At 33.7% G+C, this 18,019-nt stretch overlaps 1 protein-coding gene and 1 non-coding gene across 2 annotated transcripts; one reads left to right on the top strand and one right to left on the bottom strand.

The window, feature by feature from the left end:
• Window positions 1-6,899: 6,899 nt before the first annotated feature.
• Window positions 6,900-16,768, top strand: Smp_160050 (hypothetical protein; the record flags this gene model as incomplete). The annotated part of the gene is made up of 3 exons (XM_018797998.1): window positions 6,900-7,008; window positions 15,800-16,043; window positions 16,723-16,768. 3 exons carry the CDS (start codon window positions 6,900-6,902, stop codon window positions 16,766-16,768), a joined length of 399 nt encoding a protein of 132 aa, XP_018646754.1.
• Window positions 8,791-8,862, bottom strand: Smp_tRNA_00666_Pseudo_TTG.1.1. Its single transcript has one exon. It is a non-coding gene (tRNA).
• Window positions 16,769-18,019: the final 1,251 nt, after the last annotated feature.

Here is an 18,019-nt window from a genome sequence, read left to right as displayed (position 1 = left end):
TTAGTGGAACCAGTCACTATACATCAACTTGGTTGACTATGAGAAGGCATTTGACAGTGTGGATAGGAGGACATTATAAAAACGCCCTCAATACTATGGAGTTCCTAAGAAGATGGTCAACGTTATCCAGAACTCATACGACGGACTACAGTGCAAAGTACTGCATGGAGGACAGATGACAGATGTATTGCAAATAAGGACCGGAGTCAGACAAAGCTGCTTACAATCTCCTTCTTCTTTCTTCTGACGGTCGACTGAACTATGAAGGCCTCCACACCTGACGGAAAGCACGGAATACAATGGACAATTCAAAATCACTTAGTCAATTTGGACTTTGGAGATGACTTAGCCCTTTTGTCCCACACATACAAACAAATACAGATGAAGACAAATAGTGTAGCAGCAGCCTCTGCATCTATAAGCCTCAACATACACGAAGGGAAAAGCAAGATCCTCAAATACAACACAGAGAACATCAACTCAATCACATCTGATGGAGAAATTCTGGAAGATGTGGAAACATTCACGTACCTAAGAAGCATCACTGTCGAACAAGGAGGATCTGATGAAGACATAAAGGCAAGGATTGGCAATGCAAGGTCAGCATTCTTACAGTTGAATAACATATGGAACCCAAAACAACTTTCAAAGTCACAATCCTCAATACGAACGTCAAGACAGTCCTACTGTACGGAGTTGAAACGTGGAGAACTACTGCAGCCATCATCTAAACGGTACAAGTATTCATAAACAGTTGTCTACACAAGATACTCAATATCCGTTGGTCGGATACCATGAGCAACAGCTTTCTGTGGTAGAGAACAAACCAGCCTCCAGCTAAAGAGGAAAATAAGAAAAGACACTGGAAGTGGATCGGACATACATTAAGGAAATCACCGAACTGAAACACGTGGCAAGCCTTAACATGGAATCTTGATTGTAAACGGAAATGAGGAAGGCGAAAGAATACACTACGTCGGATAATAGAAGTAAATATGAAAAGGATGAATTGTAACTAGAAAGAACTGTTAAGGATTGCTCAGGACAGAGTTGGATGCAGAGTGCTAGTTAGGTGGCCTATGCTCCTTGACGAGGGGTAACAGTCGTAAGTAAGTCTGTAAAATTACAACTTTTTAATGTAATTCATTAACATAACACATTCTATGCTTTATATGTAACTATCTACCCTATTATTTTTTATTACATTCAATAATTTCATACTTCAAATTAATGATAAAATCATAAAATCTTTCTTTCAAACTGATTGAACTCATTACAAATACATCAGTTATCATTGACTTAAACATATGCCCTTCTTTCTTTTCTTTATTGAATATACAATCTATAACAGTTGTATAGAACTTCAATAATCATTTACACGCAAACGTTTTTTTTTGTTTTGTTTGTTTTACTCTTCACATTATCTTCAATCCCAATGTAACTAACCTACTTTAATTTTGTATAATTAATAGAGCATATAAAAAAATATTGTGTGAAGAATTTTGAACAGATTACATTTTGTCCTGATCCTTTTTATAAATATTAGGGTAAGAGGGAACAAACAAACAAACAAATGTTTACTTTAATAATTATTGTAATAAGTAGTATATGATTGTTGTTTATTAATTATATATCATATTCCTTATATATAGTAATTAGTAGATAATAAGTAGTATATTTCTAATTTATATATCCTTTATTTAAGTAATCATTTTAAAGTTTAGACTTCACTTACTCTTATGATGCTTGATTAAATCGGTAAGGTTATTTAATAATATAAACCTGTAATAGAATAATGTGTAAGTTAGTGTGAATACTGAGATTTTGATCAGAATGAGATTTGTGGAGATTGTAATAATTTTAATAGTTGAATTCATGAGTCTATGTAAGCTAGACTATTATTGAAAAAGTGAAAGCATTGGATGGCTGTTTCGTCCTATTATGGGACTCCTCAACAATGCGCATCCACGATCATGCACCCGGAACTTGAACTCAGGACTTTCAGTCTCAAGCGAACGCTTAACTTTTAGACCACTGAGCTGACTGGCATCCAATGGTGTTACTGTCTAACTTTCATCTATTGTCCGAGGTAGATACCTGTCTCTACCGGATAAGGATTGTACTCCAGTGATCATAGCTTCTCACCAGAACTCCAGGAAATCATCTTGAATTCAGTCACCAATGAGTACATGATGATTATGATTAGAATGAGGGTTTGTGGAGATTGTACTAATTCTAATAATTAAAATCATGATTCGATGTATTTTATTTATTTAAACCGATGATTTTCTGAAAATAATGAACTAATAAGATTGATGATAGAATAACAGGAAAAGATCAGTTATTAAATTCACTTGGTATTGTTTGTTTGAATCTTCCCATTGATGTTTAGAACTGTAATTGTTCACTCTCTTATTGACATATGTGCATACTGTGTATATTGCCTCGATATAGCCTTAATTCACAAGCATTATAAACAAAGATGGATAGTGGCTAGCAGTGGAATCGAGGACGCGCGTTTCGTCCTCTTTGGGACCCATCAACTGGATGTACCTGCACCTCAGAGTTGATGTTCACTCTGGGACTTGAACCCGGCTGACGAGTCCCAAATAGGACGAAACGCGCCTCCTGGATTCCACTGCTAGTCACTATCCATCTTTGCCCATAAAGATCACTTAATATACATTAGCAATTCTATTTCATAATCTATGGATCTTAGATGTAATCAACTTAATGAAAATCTATTTAAATGGTGTCTTTTGTTGTTGTTCAGATTTATCACTTGAATCAAATTATCAATCAACCTATCTCATTTTCTACATGAATTGTATCCATCTTTCAATCTATTCTATATTTCCATTCATTTAATTATTAATCAATGTTATCAATCAAGATGATGACATAAATACAGATAGAAAGAGAGAGAGGGAGAAGGATTCAACCCTCCAATTCCATCTGTCATTTCTAACAAAATAAACTTCTTAAAACCAATTCACTGTTGCTATCTTTATAAAAAAAGGACAATGAGAAGAAGTGCAGATTTTAGTTTCTAGGTGAAAACAACATTTAAAAGTGGTAATTTATCTTGTTTTTAATCATTTAAGAAAAAAAACCGAACGTTTAGATGTGAGGATAAAATAACGTAAAACTGAAATAGATTACCCCTTGACTTATGATTTCCTACTATCTGGAAGATATTTTACCGGCTTTTGTTTATAGTTTTAAAGTACATTTTATATAATGTTATTCTTGTTTATTACTAAATAATTCATTAGAAATGTCATAATTTTGATAGATAAGAAATTTCTAATTTGGAATATATATACTACTCAATTAAATAAGTAGTTGCTAATAGCCAAATGTCATTATCATTCATACTAGAAATCTATTCACACACAATTTGACATATTTTACTCATTTGAATAATTCATTTTTTTAAAATTTAGGTTCTTTTATACGAGAGTTTTACATACAGCTTTTTAATGTTCACGTTGAAGTATAAATTGTTATGATGCATATATCACTTATTTAGTCCATATAATATAAGTATAACTCCACCTGTAGCCCTTCCGGGAGCTACTGCCTGTCCCAAGCCCGGATAAAGGAAGAGAGTTGAGCATGTGGTTAGCGACCCCATCTCGTAGAAAACTAATTCGCTATAAAAATGCTAACCAGAAAAATTATTCATAATATAAATATGAGCAGTTTAGCATTATTCGTTGAACAAAGTGATATTACGACTGTAGTTTTTCAATACAGCCTTCAATATCAGCATCTGGATAATCCCGATATTTATAGACTTTTTTTGAATAGAAGGATTGTGGCATATGCATTTTTTGAGTCTGGAACTCACAGACTGGATATAACTGTCTCCTAGTATTCATATGCACATTGAAACTCACCCCCAGTATCATTCACCTCAAACCTCCAAGTGATCCACTGAGCTACAACACCAAGGTAGTCAATAAATTGTTCAACTGATATGATTTATTAAATCAGGGTTTGAATTATTCCTTTGTTGATATTTAGGAATGAATTTTAATTTATCAAGATAATGAGCATTCAGTATGAATTTTCAAAATATAGTCATTTTGTCACACACTTTATAGAGTACATGGATTGTGAATGACAACGGAATCATGGACATCGATTTCATTGACATAGAGATTTTCAATTAAGTGTTAAAATTAAAAGATTCCCTAATTAACAGCTTGATGGGAAAGTTAGTATTCAAATGATGAATAATTAGTTCTAGTCCCGTACAGTATCTTCGTAGATAGTTGTTAGATCAGAAGAAGGTGAAGATGTTGAAATCAAACTTATCACTAAGTAATTTTATATAGTGAAGATTATGTGTCGATTGAAGCTAGACCACCATGGAAAACCTGAAAGCACTGGACAGCCATTTCGTCCTATTGTGGGACTCCTCCTTGGCACTGCGCATCCACGACCCCGCCTCGCGGGATTGGAATCCCACTTCAATTGATACATGATCTTAACTATATAAATTTACTAAAATCTCCACAAAACCTCCTTCTGATAATTATCACTAAGCAATTTGAAAGTTACAATTAAATGATTCTATTCAATGAATTGAATATGAATAGATTTCGATTTTATCCTTTGAATGTTTCCTTGTGAAGTAATACTTTAATTTTCAGTAATAAGTCAAATGGTTGTAAACAATAATTTAGTATTTGATATTGGGATATAATAAGTGATATGATTATTACTCTGTTGTACTGATAATTGAACGTCTGAAGTTGTCTTCAAAATACGCTGAAATCATTTATCGTTACAACTGTGATTGATCACCGAGTAGAGATCAATGTCATACAAATCTAGTCCTTTAATTTCTATTAATTAAGTTACAATGTGGCAACTAGTTCAAGTGACTTAGCACTGCGTCTACCTGTTTGGTAGCAGACCTGGATGGCACAGGTTTAAGTCCTACAGGAAGTATAAATCCCCTCATGATTCTAAGTACCCTCTGGTGAAGAATGTAAACTAACGCTGAACATAGATATCACGTTGCTCGTCAACTATCTTCAACTAAAGTATTAAACATCTTGTACAATTTGTAGTTCATAGTATTTATTAGTTTTTATTATCCTTTTCATTACTATCTAGTAGATAATCTTATCCCCCCATAACTGTCAACCCAACGCTAATCACTATGCATTTATTTAATCCAACCCTTGATGACCAGTTTGTGTAACTAGTGAACATCTGTCATATAAATAGGAATTTAAAAATAGTACACTATCGGTAATATTTAGCCGACTAAAACTAATCAATTTTGATATTTCCACAGTTGAAATCATGAGTCTACTTGAGCTCGACCACTATTGAAAACCTGACAGCACTGAACGACCGTTTCGTCCTAGCATGGGACTCCTCAGGTGTGCGTACCCACTACTGTGTGAGCGGAACTCCAACTCAGGACCTCCAGACCCGTACGCGAACTCCTAACCTCTAGACAACTGAGCCGACCGACATCCAACAGTGTTAATATCTAACTTCAAACAATAAACTTTAACAAAAAACTTCATTTATTTTCACGCCATCGGTGATCCATTTTTTCTTGTTGTTCTTTTGTATCAAAATTTTCTTTCATATTATGACATTGGAAATAAAAAGAAAGGATGATCTTGCTTTTCTTTTTATCCTTTTCATTTCCGAAATTTCCACGCTTGAATAAGTTTCATTTCTAATGAGGAATTATTCATAAATTTAATACTGTCTTCACCAATGTCATTTAATATTTCAATGTTGTGTAAATTCATCATTTGACATTTATTCTTTGTAATTTTTTGAATTTTTTTTTGGGGGGGGGAGAAAAGTTAATTTGGCAGAATGAATGAATCCTTTTTTTTTGGAAGATTTTTCTAATTTACCTGTTTATCTTTCGCTCACTTTAATTATTTTCATACACTTGTATATATGTCTGTCATCTATAATACATTTTTTGATAGACAGACATACATATACTTATCGAAAACACGTCTACAATTACACAATGAGCTCAATTTTAAATTAGCTAATAAACAGTTTAGTATGCTTGATTTTTCCCTTCAACTATACCTATGGAAAGTCATCATCATCATCCAGAAGACGTGTTTCGTTCTATTTGGGACTCATCAGCTGAATGTGCCTGAATTGCAGAGTTGATGTTCACTCTGGGACTCGGTTCCAGTCCCGTTCGCTCCAAACGCCATCACGTTATCCACTTAGCTACTGAGTCCTATTAGCCATTTGCTTGTGCAATAGGGTGACATTCAAATTCACTTGGTATTGTTTATAAGGAGATTGATCAATTGCAGTCCTAACATATCAATGAGAAGATTCAAGTAAACAATGCCAAGTGAATTTAAAGAATGATTATGTTTAGCGATGCGTTACATAACATTATTGTTGTTTTGTTCTTATTAAGTCTGTCGTCTTTCTTTTCAGCTTTATCATTTGAGATGAAAATTCACATATTTTTATATACCAACAATTATATTACTTCTCTATACATTATAATGACATGATAAGTTTTGTAAAATTAATTGATGAATTCAGTCAAAAAATAGTGTACAATTTTTTTTGGGGGGGGGAATTAATAAGGCGAAAAACTCTTTGTTGTGCATTCTCATTTAGAATGACAGAATGACAAAGAGAGATAGAGAGACAGAGCAAGAAATAAATTGAACAATATGACTAGTTGACAGTGACATTTGAAATTATTATCATTATCATTAGAATCTTATTAGAACATTAAACTGAATACACTAACACACACACACAACAACATATCGAGTGTTTAGTAAACAAGTTCCATATCAACAAATTTATCATAGTATCATATATTTTTATTGTAAATACTACTTTTAACTGTTGTAGGAAGTAGATAAATCATGAATATTCATGATAGCGGATTTGTGGAGATTGACTGTAGTTATATTATTGGACTATTGAATTCTCAGAGAGACATAAGTGTTATTAGTTTTACCTCATGTGATGGTCGTAGGTGGTCAATGATGAGTTGGAAATAAGACTCAATAAATTATCCAGGTAGTTGATTAACGCATGTTATTTCCCCGATGAAAAAGTAACTTACATACTTACTTACTCCTGTTACGCCTCGTCGAGGAGCATAGGCCGCTCACCAGCATTCTCCATCCGACTCTATCCTGGGCAATCCTTTCCATTTCTTTCCAGTTAACATTCATCGTTTTCATATCTGCTTCTATTTCCCGGCGTAATATGTTCTTTGGCCTTTATCTTTTCCACTTCCCTTCCGGATTCCAAGTTAGGGATTGCCTCGTGATGCAGTTTGATGATTTCCTCAGTGCATGTCCTATCCACTTCCAACATTACCATAAAAAATCGTAAAATATAAGCCTATTTATCATGGAAAGCCAGGCAACACAGGATATCTGTTTCAGTTAAAGTCTGTACGCAAACAATTTTTATCATGGATAAAATGAAATGAAAGAATGGTTTAGCTCTTACATTGAACTGTTTATTTAATTTTGCAAAATTTGGATAAGATAATTGTTGACAATTTACAATGGTTAAAAAAATGAATCTTCCATTAATTCTAACTCTGATCAATCATTTCAATTAAATATTTGGTTACCATAACGTATTGTCGAAGTTAACTTTTTTAGAACAATGGATGACCTTGATTGACCAACCATTAAAAATCTGAAAGCAATGGATAGCTGTTTACCTCTGGTATGAAATTCATCAGTACTGCATATACAAGACTCTGTCATGGATCAAACTGAGAAACTTCAATTCTTATAACAAGCGTTTAATCTTCATATCACTGAGCTGACATCCAGTTGTTTACATTCTTAATATCAGTTATTTCGCAAATCACCTTGTTCACTGTTCACTCCCATTAGTGTTATTTGTCTCATGCTTGATGTGACTCCCCGACATGATTTCTCAATAGTATTACAACAATCGCCTCACATGAGGACTGAAGGCTTTATGTTCAGGGAGTGGTAAGGTCTTGGACATGCACTGCTCAAAAATGCCATTTAAGGACGAAACAGCTGTTCAGAGCTTCTTGATCTCTGTAGGTTGTCTAGCTAAAATCAGTCGGTGATGTGAAAAAAGTTAAATGCTTTGGATATAACTGTCATGGTTAATTTTTGAATAATGAATGTTCAGTCAGTCAATGTATCATTAGTTTTGAATTTTCTATTCTTTTTAGCTTCACAGATCTCTTTCCATATAAGCAGATTGTCAATTATTTTTGATCAGTTCAATTATTCCAACAATAATTTTAATAAGCTCATCCTTACAAGATAATCACAATCAAAAGTGGATTTTTAGTGATCAATTATCATGTACTCGCTAGGTGACTAGCTTCAAGAGAAAGTTTCTGGAGTTCTAGTGAGAAGTCATAATCAGTGGAGTTAAACCATGTTAGACACTGGGTTACCCACCGTTACCCACTAAAGACGATGAAAGATGGTCGCACAATATCGTAGATTGATTGAAGTTAGACATTAATATAATCGAATGCTGACTCAGTGATTTGTAGGTTAAACGTTCATGAATGAGACATAGTATCCTCGTTTGAATTCCCGTTTACAGGATTGTGGATGTGCACTTCTGAGGAGTTCAATGCTTCCAGATTTTCAGTAGTTGTCTAACTTGTATCGATTCATAATTTCAATGAAATTCACTAATCTTCTGAACCTTGTATTGACAATGAAGTAAATAAACCAGTTACAAATTACTAGAAACCAAATTGTTTTTATCAGCTGGATGTACCTGCATCTGAGTTGATATTCACTCTTGGACTCGAACCCAGTACCTTTCGCTCCAAACACCATCGCGTTATCCACTCAGCTACTGAGACCTGATAGCCACTTGCTTGTGCGATGGGGCGAAATTAAATTCATTTAGTATTGTTTGTTTGGATAGGACGAAACGCGCGTCAAACTGGATTCCACTGCTAGCCACTATCCATCTCTGATTAACATGCTTGTGAATTAAGGCTATATCAAGGCAATACGCACAGTATGCACATATGCCAATTAGAGACTGACCAGTTGCACTCCTAACACATCGATGGTAAGATTCAAACAGACAATACTAAATGAACCAAATTGTTCTTGTTTTTCAATCCACTTTTTGTCTCTTTTACCTATGAACATTGACATATATATATACTACTGAAAATAACAAATAAATTAAAATTTACTTAGTACTGTTTGCTTGGATCTTCCCATTGATGTTTTTAGGACTGCAACTGGTCAGTCTCTGATTGGCATATGTGCATACTGTGCGTATAGCCTCGATATAGCCTAAATTCACAAGCATGTTAATCAGAGATGGATAGTGGCTAGCAGTGGAATCGAGGACGCGCGTTTCGTCCTATTTGGGACTCATCAGCTGGATGTACCTGCATCTCAGAGTTGATGTTCCCCCTGGGACCCAACTCAAACTCCATGTCGTTATCCACTCGGCCACGGAGTCCTGTTAATAGATAAAATAAATACTCCCTTTTCAAGAAAAAAAGTGCATATATAAATATATAATCAATTGCGCATTTTCATTGTATTCTATCTACCATTTCATTTATTGTATCCAAAAATTAAATAAATTAATTAAAAATTAATTACTTGAAATTACTTGTATGTACGTATATGTGTGCGTGCATGTATGTGCATAGGTGTGTGTGTATGTGTGTGTGTGTTCAGAAGATACAATTAAAACAAAATTGTAATAGAGTGAATGTTCAGTGTTTTATTGAATTAAAGAAAACAAAAAAAACACAATACGAAATTTAATGAAGAGATTTTTTATCAACAAATTTATGATTATTAAATTGTACAATCACATAGACATTACGGATCATCGTTGATTAATCAATGGAATGGAACTCGTTACTATACACCAACTTCATTGACTATGAGAAGGCGTTTGACAGTGTGGATAGGAGAATATTATGGAAACTTCTTTAATACTATGGAGTTCATGAGACGATTGTCAACATTATTCAGAACTCATACGTAGGACTACAGTGCAAAGTGGTGCATGGAGGATAGATGACAGATGAATTCCAAATAAGGACCGAAGTCAAACAAGGCTGTCTACTATCCCTCTTCTTCTTTCTTCTAGTGGTTGATTGAATTATGAAAACTTCCACGTATGATGGGATGCACGGAATACAATGGACATCTCAGAACCAATTAGATGATTTGGACTTCGGAGATGACCTAGCCCTTCTCTGTCCCACACACACAAGCAAATGCAGATGAAGAAAAATAGTGCAGCAGCAGCCTCTGCATCAATAGGCCCCAACATATCCGAAGGGAAAAGCAAGATTCTCAAATACAACAAAGAGAACATCAACCCAATCACATTTGATGGAGAAATTCTGGAAGAGGTGGAAACATTCATGTACCTGGGAGGCATCATCGATAGACAGAGAGGATCTGATGCAGACTCTTGAAGGGGTGATGACTTTTACGTACCTGGGTAGTATCGTCGATAAGCAAGTGTAATCTGATTCAGATGTGAAGGTGCCTATTGTCAAAGAAAGGGTAACATTCTTACAACTGAAGAATACCTGAAACTCAAGAGAACTGTCAGTCAACATCAAATTCAAAATAGTTAACACTAACGTCAAGGCAGTTCTAGTGTACGGAGCTGAAACTCGGTGAACTACATCAACCATCATTGAAAAGGTACAGTTACTAATAAAACGTTGTCTACGCAGGATAGTCAATGTCCATTGGCCAAACATCATCAACAACAACCTACTGTGGCACGGAACAATCCGGTTGGGTGAATAGGACAAACATTACGGAAATCATCAAACCACATCACATAGCAAGTCGTAATTTTGAATCCCCATGGGAAAAGGAAAACAAGTCAAACAAGAAGCACATTGCACCGGAAATCTTGGACAAACGTCATAAGAATGAATAGACCTTAAGACCAACTGAAAAAGGGATCCGTCGAAAGGGTTGGTTGGAAGATCCTTGTCAATAGCCTATTATCTACGAATGTTAACAGCTGTAAGTATGTAGTAATTGTAGGTAGACCATTTTTGAGGGGTATGCTATTACAATGAAACAGCTTTTCAATATTCAATGACTTTTAATAGCTTTTCAGTTATTCTAAGTTTGCGATCTTTTATTTTGGATAACAGTGCGCAGTAAACACCCGTTAAAACACTATCCAGTAAGAATTAGTTTGTCATCCTCTCTCTGTGTGTACATCTTTATGTGATAAGTAATAAAATGAACAAATATTCTTGACAAATCAAGAATCTCGCGAAGCAGGATCGTGGATGTGCACTGCTGAGGAGTCCCACAATAGGACGAAACGGCCGTCAAGCAGTGTTTCCAGGTTTTTCATGGTGGTCCAGCTTCAATTGACTCATGATTTCAACTATATACAAAAAAATTACTAAAAATCCCCACAAACAACCCTCAAATCAATTAAATATTAGTGAAATGTACATTCAAACCCTTTTTGAATATCAACAAACATGAGATGTTAACTTCAAGGAACAGACTACTTCAAAATACTTAATCAAGAGAAAAAAGAAGAAGAAGAGAAGAAGAAGAGGGAGATTTTGTTCAATGATATCCATTTCAAATTTCATCAAAATAAAAACCAAATGCTTCAATATAAGTAGTAAGTATAAATAAATATAAAAAAGAATTACACTGTATAAGTACATAGATCCATCTTCTCTAAATAAGTATTATCTATATAATGATCACTCGTTTCTGTGTGTAACCAAGCAAAAAAAAACAAAAAAAAACAAAATGATCAGAAGATAGATATTGAAAGAAAAAAAGTTTTTTTTCTCGCTTTTAAATGAAAAATCCTCCAAATTTTTGTAAAATTTTTTTTTCATATTTTAAAAGTATATTTTAAAAAAAAACATAAAAAAATTAATTTTACAGATAGTAATTACATAATTAATATTAGTTAAGTGAATACTTATCTACTTGTGTGTGTGTGTGTGTGAATTTGTTTCCCTCGACTATCGTTAAGAGAAAATTATTTTTTCTTCAGATTAATTTTAATGAAATCAGTAAGTTCGTATGTATATCTATGCGTGCATATGATTGTATGTATTTGTGTGTATATGTATGTGTGTATGTATGTGCTTGTGTGTTTATGTGTGTGTGTAGATTTATTCACCAATGTAGGTTAAGTTTTACAAGAGAAATATTTTTTTTAAATTCTGATTTTAAAGAATTCTCTTTCGTAATATTAAATAGATTTTTACTTTAATACGGTAAATAAAAGGGGAGTGTCTCTTATTCGATCATAAATGATATAAGTGATAAATTGATTTTCACTTTTTTTTCGTATTTGGATACGTATATATGGGTGTATGTGTGTGTATTACTTACTTACTTACGCCTGTTACCTCCTTCGTTGAGGAGCATAGGCCGCCCAACCAGCATGCTTCATCCAACTCTATCCTGGGCAATCCTTTCCATTTCTTTCCAGCTGTTATTCATCCTTTTCATATATACCTCTATTTCCCGGCGTAATGTGTTCTTTGGCTTTCCTCTTTTCCGCTTCCTTTCCGGATTCCAAGTTAGGAATTGCCTCATGATGCAGTTCGGTGATTTCCTCAATGTATCTCCTATCCACTTCCTACGACTTTTCCTTATTTCCTGTACAGATGGAAGCTGGTTTGTCCTCTACCACAGCAGGCTGTTGCTGATAGTATCCGGCCAGAGAATGTTGAGTATTTTGCATAGACAACTGTTTATAAATACTTGTACTTTCTTGACGATGGATGAAGTAGTTCTCCACGTTTCAGCTCCGTACAGTAGGACTGTTTTGACGTTCGTATTAAGGATTGTGACTTTGAAAGTTGTTTTGGGTTCCATATGTTATTCAACTGTAAGAATGCTGACCTTGCATTGCCAATCCTTGCCTTTATGTCTTCATCAGATCCTCCTTGTTCGACAGTGATGCTTCTTAGGTACGTGAATGTTTCCACATCTTCCAGAATTTCTCCATCAAGTGTGATTGAGTTGATGTTCTCTGTGTTGTATTTGAGGATCTTTTTTTCCTTTGTGAATGTTGAGGTCTACTGAATCAGAGGCTGCTGCTACATTAGTTGTCTTCATCTGCATTTATTGGTGTGTATGGGATAGGAAGGCTAGATCATCTGAGGAGTCAAAATCGTCTAATCGGTTCTGAGATGTCTATTGTATTTCTTGCTTCTCCTGAGATGTCGAAGTCTTCATAATGCAGTTGACCACGAGAAGAAAGAGGAAGGGGGATAGTAGACAGCCTTGTCTGACTCCGGTCCTTACTGGAAATGCATTTGTCATCTATCATCCATGCACCACTTTGCATTGTACTGAGCGTAATGAAAATTCTCTGCTGTGATTGTCTAATCATATGGATACAGATTGTTAAATTTTCTAGAGAACTTAGACAAAACTAGTATGTATAGGATGCTTTTAAGGGATTGTTCTATAGAATTAAGATCACTATCGAACCTAATTTTCACAACCATTGAAAATCAGAAAGTCATGAATAACTATTTTACACTGTTGTGGAATTCCTTAGTAGTATTTATCTATGACCCCTTTGGAAGTTTAATCCAGTACATTTAACTATAATGATACAGACTTAATTTTTATATCGATAAATCAGAATTAAATAACTCATTCACTTAATTTCCATCAATTCACAATATTGCACAACCATCAACAAAAACCGAAAACCTCTACAAATCCTCTAAACTGTTATTTATTATCCTTCAACAAGTGGTTAATTTTGAGGGACAATTCAATGAGTAATAGTCAGAAACCAACACCAATTTAGTTCAACTATATTTTGTTATCGGAGATAGTAGGAGATGAACAAGCGGTATCGTGAAACAATTGGAATCGTACATGTAAACTCCTTGTTGCCGGCTAAGTAGTCTAAAGATTAAACGATCATCATGAAACCTGAAGGTCCTAGGTTCAATCACCTATGAGTTCGTAGATTTCCATATTAACAAGTAGAGCTAACGAGTGCTTCTTGGATTTCTTTGGTTATCTTACTTGAGTCGTTTTCTGATCTTAATATCAATCTGTTAAGTGTTAGAATGGAATATAAATGGTCGACCACAGTTTTGCTCAATACGCTAATTGATCAGTATAAAATTAACATCAGGACTAATTTGCGAATTTAAGTTCAATCAAATTATAGTTCAAGGTAAGTGAAATTTTCTTCGGATCCAGTCATAATTATTTAATTTCAATTACATCTTAATTTCAGTTCAAACTTTCAAGTACCGGTTTTCCTCAGTTACAACATTAAGTCATGTGCAAAATTCATATCCCCAATAAAAGGATTTGAACATGATGAGTTATTTACATGCATCAATGTGTTACTTGATAATAAACTTAGTAACACCCAGTACTCATGTCAAATTCAACTACGGTTGATACCAAATCAAATCACGAACGATATACACTCAGTACGGAAATCGCTACAGATGAACAAATATTCAAAAACCGTACATGAAATGAAAGTGGATTGTTGAAAATCCATGGGTTAAATATCATAAATTTAAATTCTTAATAGTATGACAAATATGGGTGAAGATCTAAGCTTTCAAAAATGATTAATAATACATAAGTTACTGAATACTGATAAGTAGTACTGTGAAATACACAAAAACAGACTGTCTGAGAAAATAGTGAAAAGAACAAACTAATAGTCTGTATATCACGCAGGCGTATACTGTCCCATCAAGTCATGGATTTAAAATGTAAGGTGGTTTCTGTTTCGAACTAACATTGGTTATGAAACCATTGATAACCAGATAAAAAGTGGATCTATTTTTCATTCTATTAGGAGGTTACTCAGTAGTGCATAACCATGAGCTCATTTCCATGGATTAAATACCTAACTCTCGGTATTTCATCATACAATATGACCATCATCCACTATCACTGATACTTGTCTAGATGTCTTTACTGTATGACTACGAAGGTTATCAATTCTCATTGAAACTTGGAAAAATCCACTTCAAATGAAGTCGATAGTGAGGGTGATCATGTTGAAGGAATCTGAAATTGCAATTAAACAGGTATTTCGGAAATAATTAGTTGTCGATATATTTTCCCGTTTCTTTCAATTCATGATGAAAGCCAACACGTTGTAGAATGGTACTAATCTTTAAGAAGTCACTGAACTAAACCGTTTTAAAGATGTAAAGAGATAAATGAAAATATTTCTACAGCTGTAAAATCTCGCTCATTTATTCATCCATTGGGGATCTAGATGTTATAAATATTATCATCACATTATTATAAATGACGATTTGAAGAGAGGACGTACAAAGTGCTTTTGTTGAATAGTGACTCGGCTATCCAATCAACAATACATATGATGACGTTTGCTATAAGTATTATTCGATCAGATTAATAAGCATGATGAATTTACGGTTTTCGACAGCCTACACCTGTTCATTCTAGGGATATCTATTCCATTTCATGAAAGTCTAAAATTTCAATATTTGTAAGGATTACTCAATTTGTCAATTCTGAACCATTTCCTTCTCCTATACATCTATCGTTTAACAACTATTCCATCCACTTCGACCAGATTTCCAAATTCATCCACTGCTGATTTACGATATTCATTACAATTAATAGCAAACATGGGATGTGTAAATGATGAATGATTTTCATATTTTACAAATCTACTATTTAGTTTTGCATGAAACGACGAATTAGTTTTCATCATGGAGTCTTCGCAGATTTCACAAGTAAAGTAGAGTTTATTGAATCATCTCGACCGATAGCAGGATCGACAATAACAACGGCATCATCAACAATAACATCATTTCCACCAAATCCTTCATCAATTTTAGAAACATCATTTACTGAAGATGATTTTCTTAGATTTAATCAAATATCAACTCATGTGATCTCAACGTTTAGACAATGTTATCAACCAATATGTGAATCAATGGTTGAATTAATTAGTCAAGTACATAAAACCAAAGAACATTTTGGTATAGATGGACCAATCACTGTACATTGCATGTATGTTTTATTCATTCTATTTCTTTTTTTCTGTATAATACTCAAATTAACATCCGTCACAGATTATTAAGAAGATACAATACAAAATCCTTTGATTGTTTATCCGGTGAATCAAACTAATCCTTATGATCTTATACGGTCAAGTGTTTGTCATCTAGACAGAGTATGTACATTGATCACATCAGTAAGAATCGGCACCAGAACTTTTGAATTCCTCTATGAACACTTACACTTTAGAACCCTAAGTTGCTGAATCATAGTTTACATTTCTAAATTCAATAGATTCTTGATGGTTTGTAAATCTTATACCTTATCATTAGTAATATTTCCTTGCACACAACATAATTTCACCCTGATTGTGTCACGATTAATGACTAACATTATATGAATAGGAGGAGGACGTAATAGCATTGTTATCACATTACAAAATGAGAGATATATAACGTTAACATGTAACATGTTCAACATTCAATCTTTATTTGACATTGACACCTAATTGATACCATTTCAATCAACAGATCATTCAATCATGAATAGTTCTTCTTTCTAGGTGATATTGTTAAAGAAGTTCCTATGGAAACCAAGTTGTTTAGGTATCATGACAAACTGGATAGTAACTTATGATTGAAAAGAAACAAGTCGAAATGATTATAGTTTATTTCATTGTATATTTCTATAGGAAATGTAAAGATTTAACAAAAGAATGGGGAATATATTCCCCCTAATGGTTTAAGATATTTGCATGTAATTAAATAAATCAATAAATCAATGATTGGTGATATGAAAGATGGTTGTTTCTTTTATTTATCGGACTTGATTTACAAATGAATGTTCTTGTATTGTTCATACCACTGTATTTGATTTGAACTGACAATGTTATGCATTAGGACTGGAAAATGAAAGAAAAATAAGGAAACTTGTGTAAATAATACTGTTGATTGTAAGTATTCATAGTTATTGAATGAATTGTATATGGGAGAATGATTAGTGATTATGATAATTATCATTTGAATGTTATTAGGTTGATGATATTTCAAGTGAGTATTCATCAGTCATAGTTAGTATCTGTGCGTCTTATGTGGGATCGCCTTGAAATAGTCATGATGACACACGTCTTAATAGGACAATGGAATATGAGATGTGTATTTCATTCCATTTGGTAATTGTCAGACTGATTTACTTGCATCTCAGAGTTGATTTCCACTTGACGATACTCAATATCAAAAATGTGATGATTAAAATCATTTAAAATCATGTTGCAATCTATCCAATGATCACACTTCCACAAAACAAAATCATACTTATCAAAGTAAACAATATCTCACAGTGTATCTCATTTTGTCAGTGATATAATTACCACTGATCAAGTATTTACTACTTCGATTCCATCAAAACAATTAATCAGACACAAATTGTTTGAATGAAATACACTGATTCACTGAAAAATCCAGTTAACTGCTAATAAATGAACGACTGACTTACTGGGAATTTCGTGTTCTTGGCTGTTGGTATTTATTCATTGATCAATTCATCAATGTAAAATAACATAGAGATATAATTCAAGACAATGATACATTGAACATCGATTGTTTCGGAAAACTCTAAAGTTAGTATTGATGAAATTTTGAGTGGTCTCTGCTCACTGAGAGGCTTGCAGTTTTCAAGCTCTATCAGTGGGTAGATGGGTCGTTCTCCGAAAACGAGGAGTCTTATACTAAAAGGTGGCAGATTTCCAGTCCTTTGTAGTTTTCAACGGTTGTATAATTAACAACACTAAATCATCTCAATCACTATTATTTTTTATTTTGTAAAGTTCATGTCGATGGTTAAAACTTTCATTGTTCAATATTTCCTCATGTAGTACACATGATGTTTGCTTCGATGGATTGTTGTTTTTAAATAAACCTTTCAGCTAATGGTCGTTCAACTTATATTATAACATCAATACTAGAAACGTTTCATAGTTTCCGATTTAA

The sequence above is a fragment of the Schistosoma mansoni genome, assembly GCF_000237925.1.
Source record: "Schistosoma mansoni, WGS project CABG00000000 data, supercontig 0160, strain Puerto Rico, whole genome shotgun sequence".
Lineage (NCBI taxonomy): Eukaryota > Metazoa > Platyhelminthes > Trematoda > Strigeidida > Schistosomatidae > Schistosoma > Schistosoma mansoni.
This window is presented reverse-complemented; position numbering and strand designations above follow the sequence as displayed.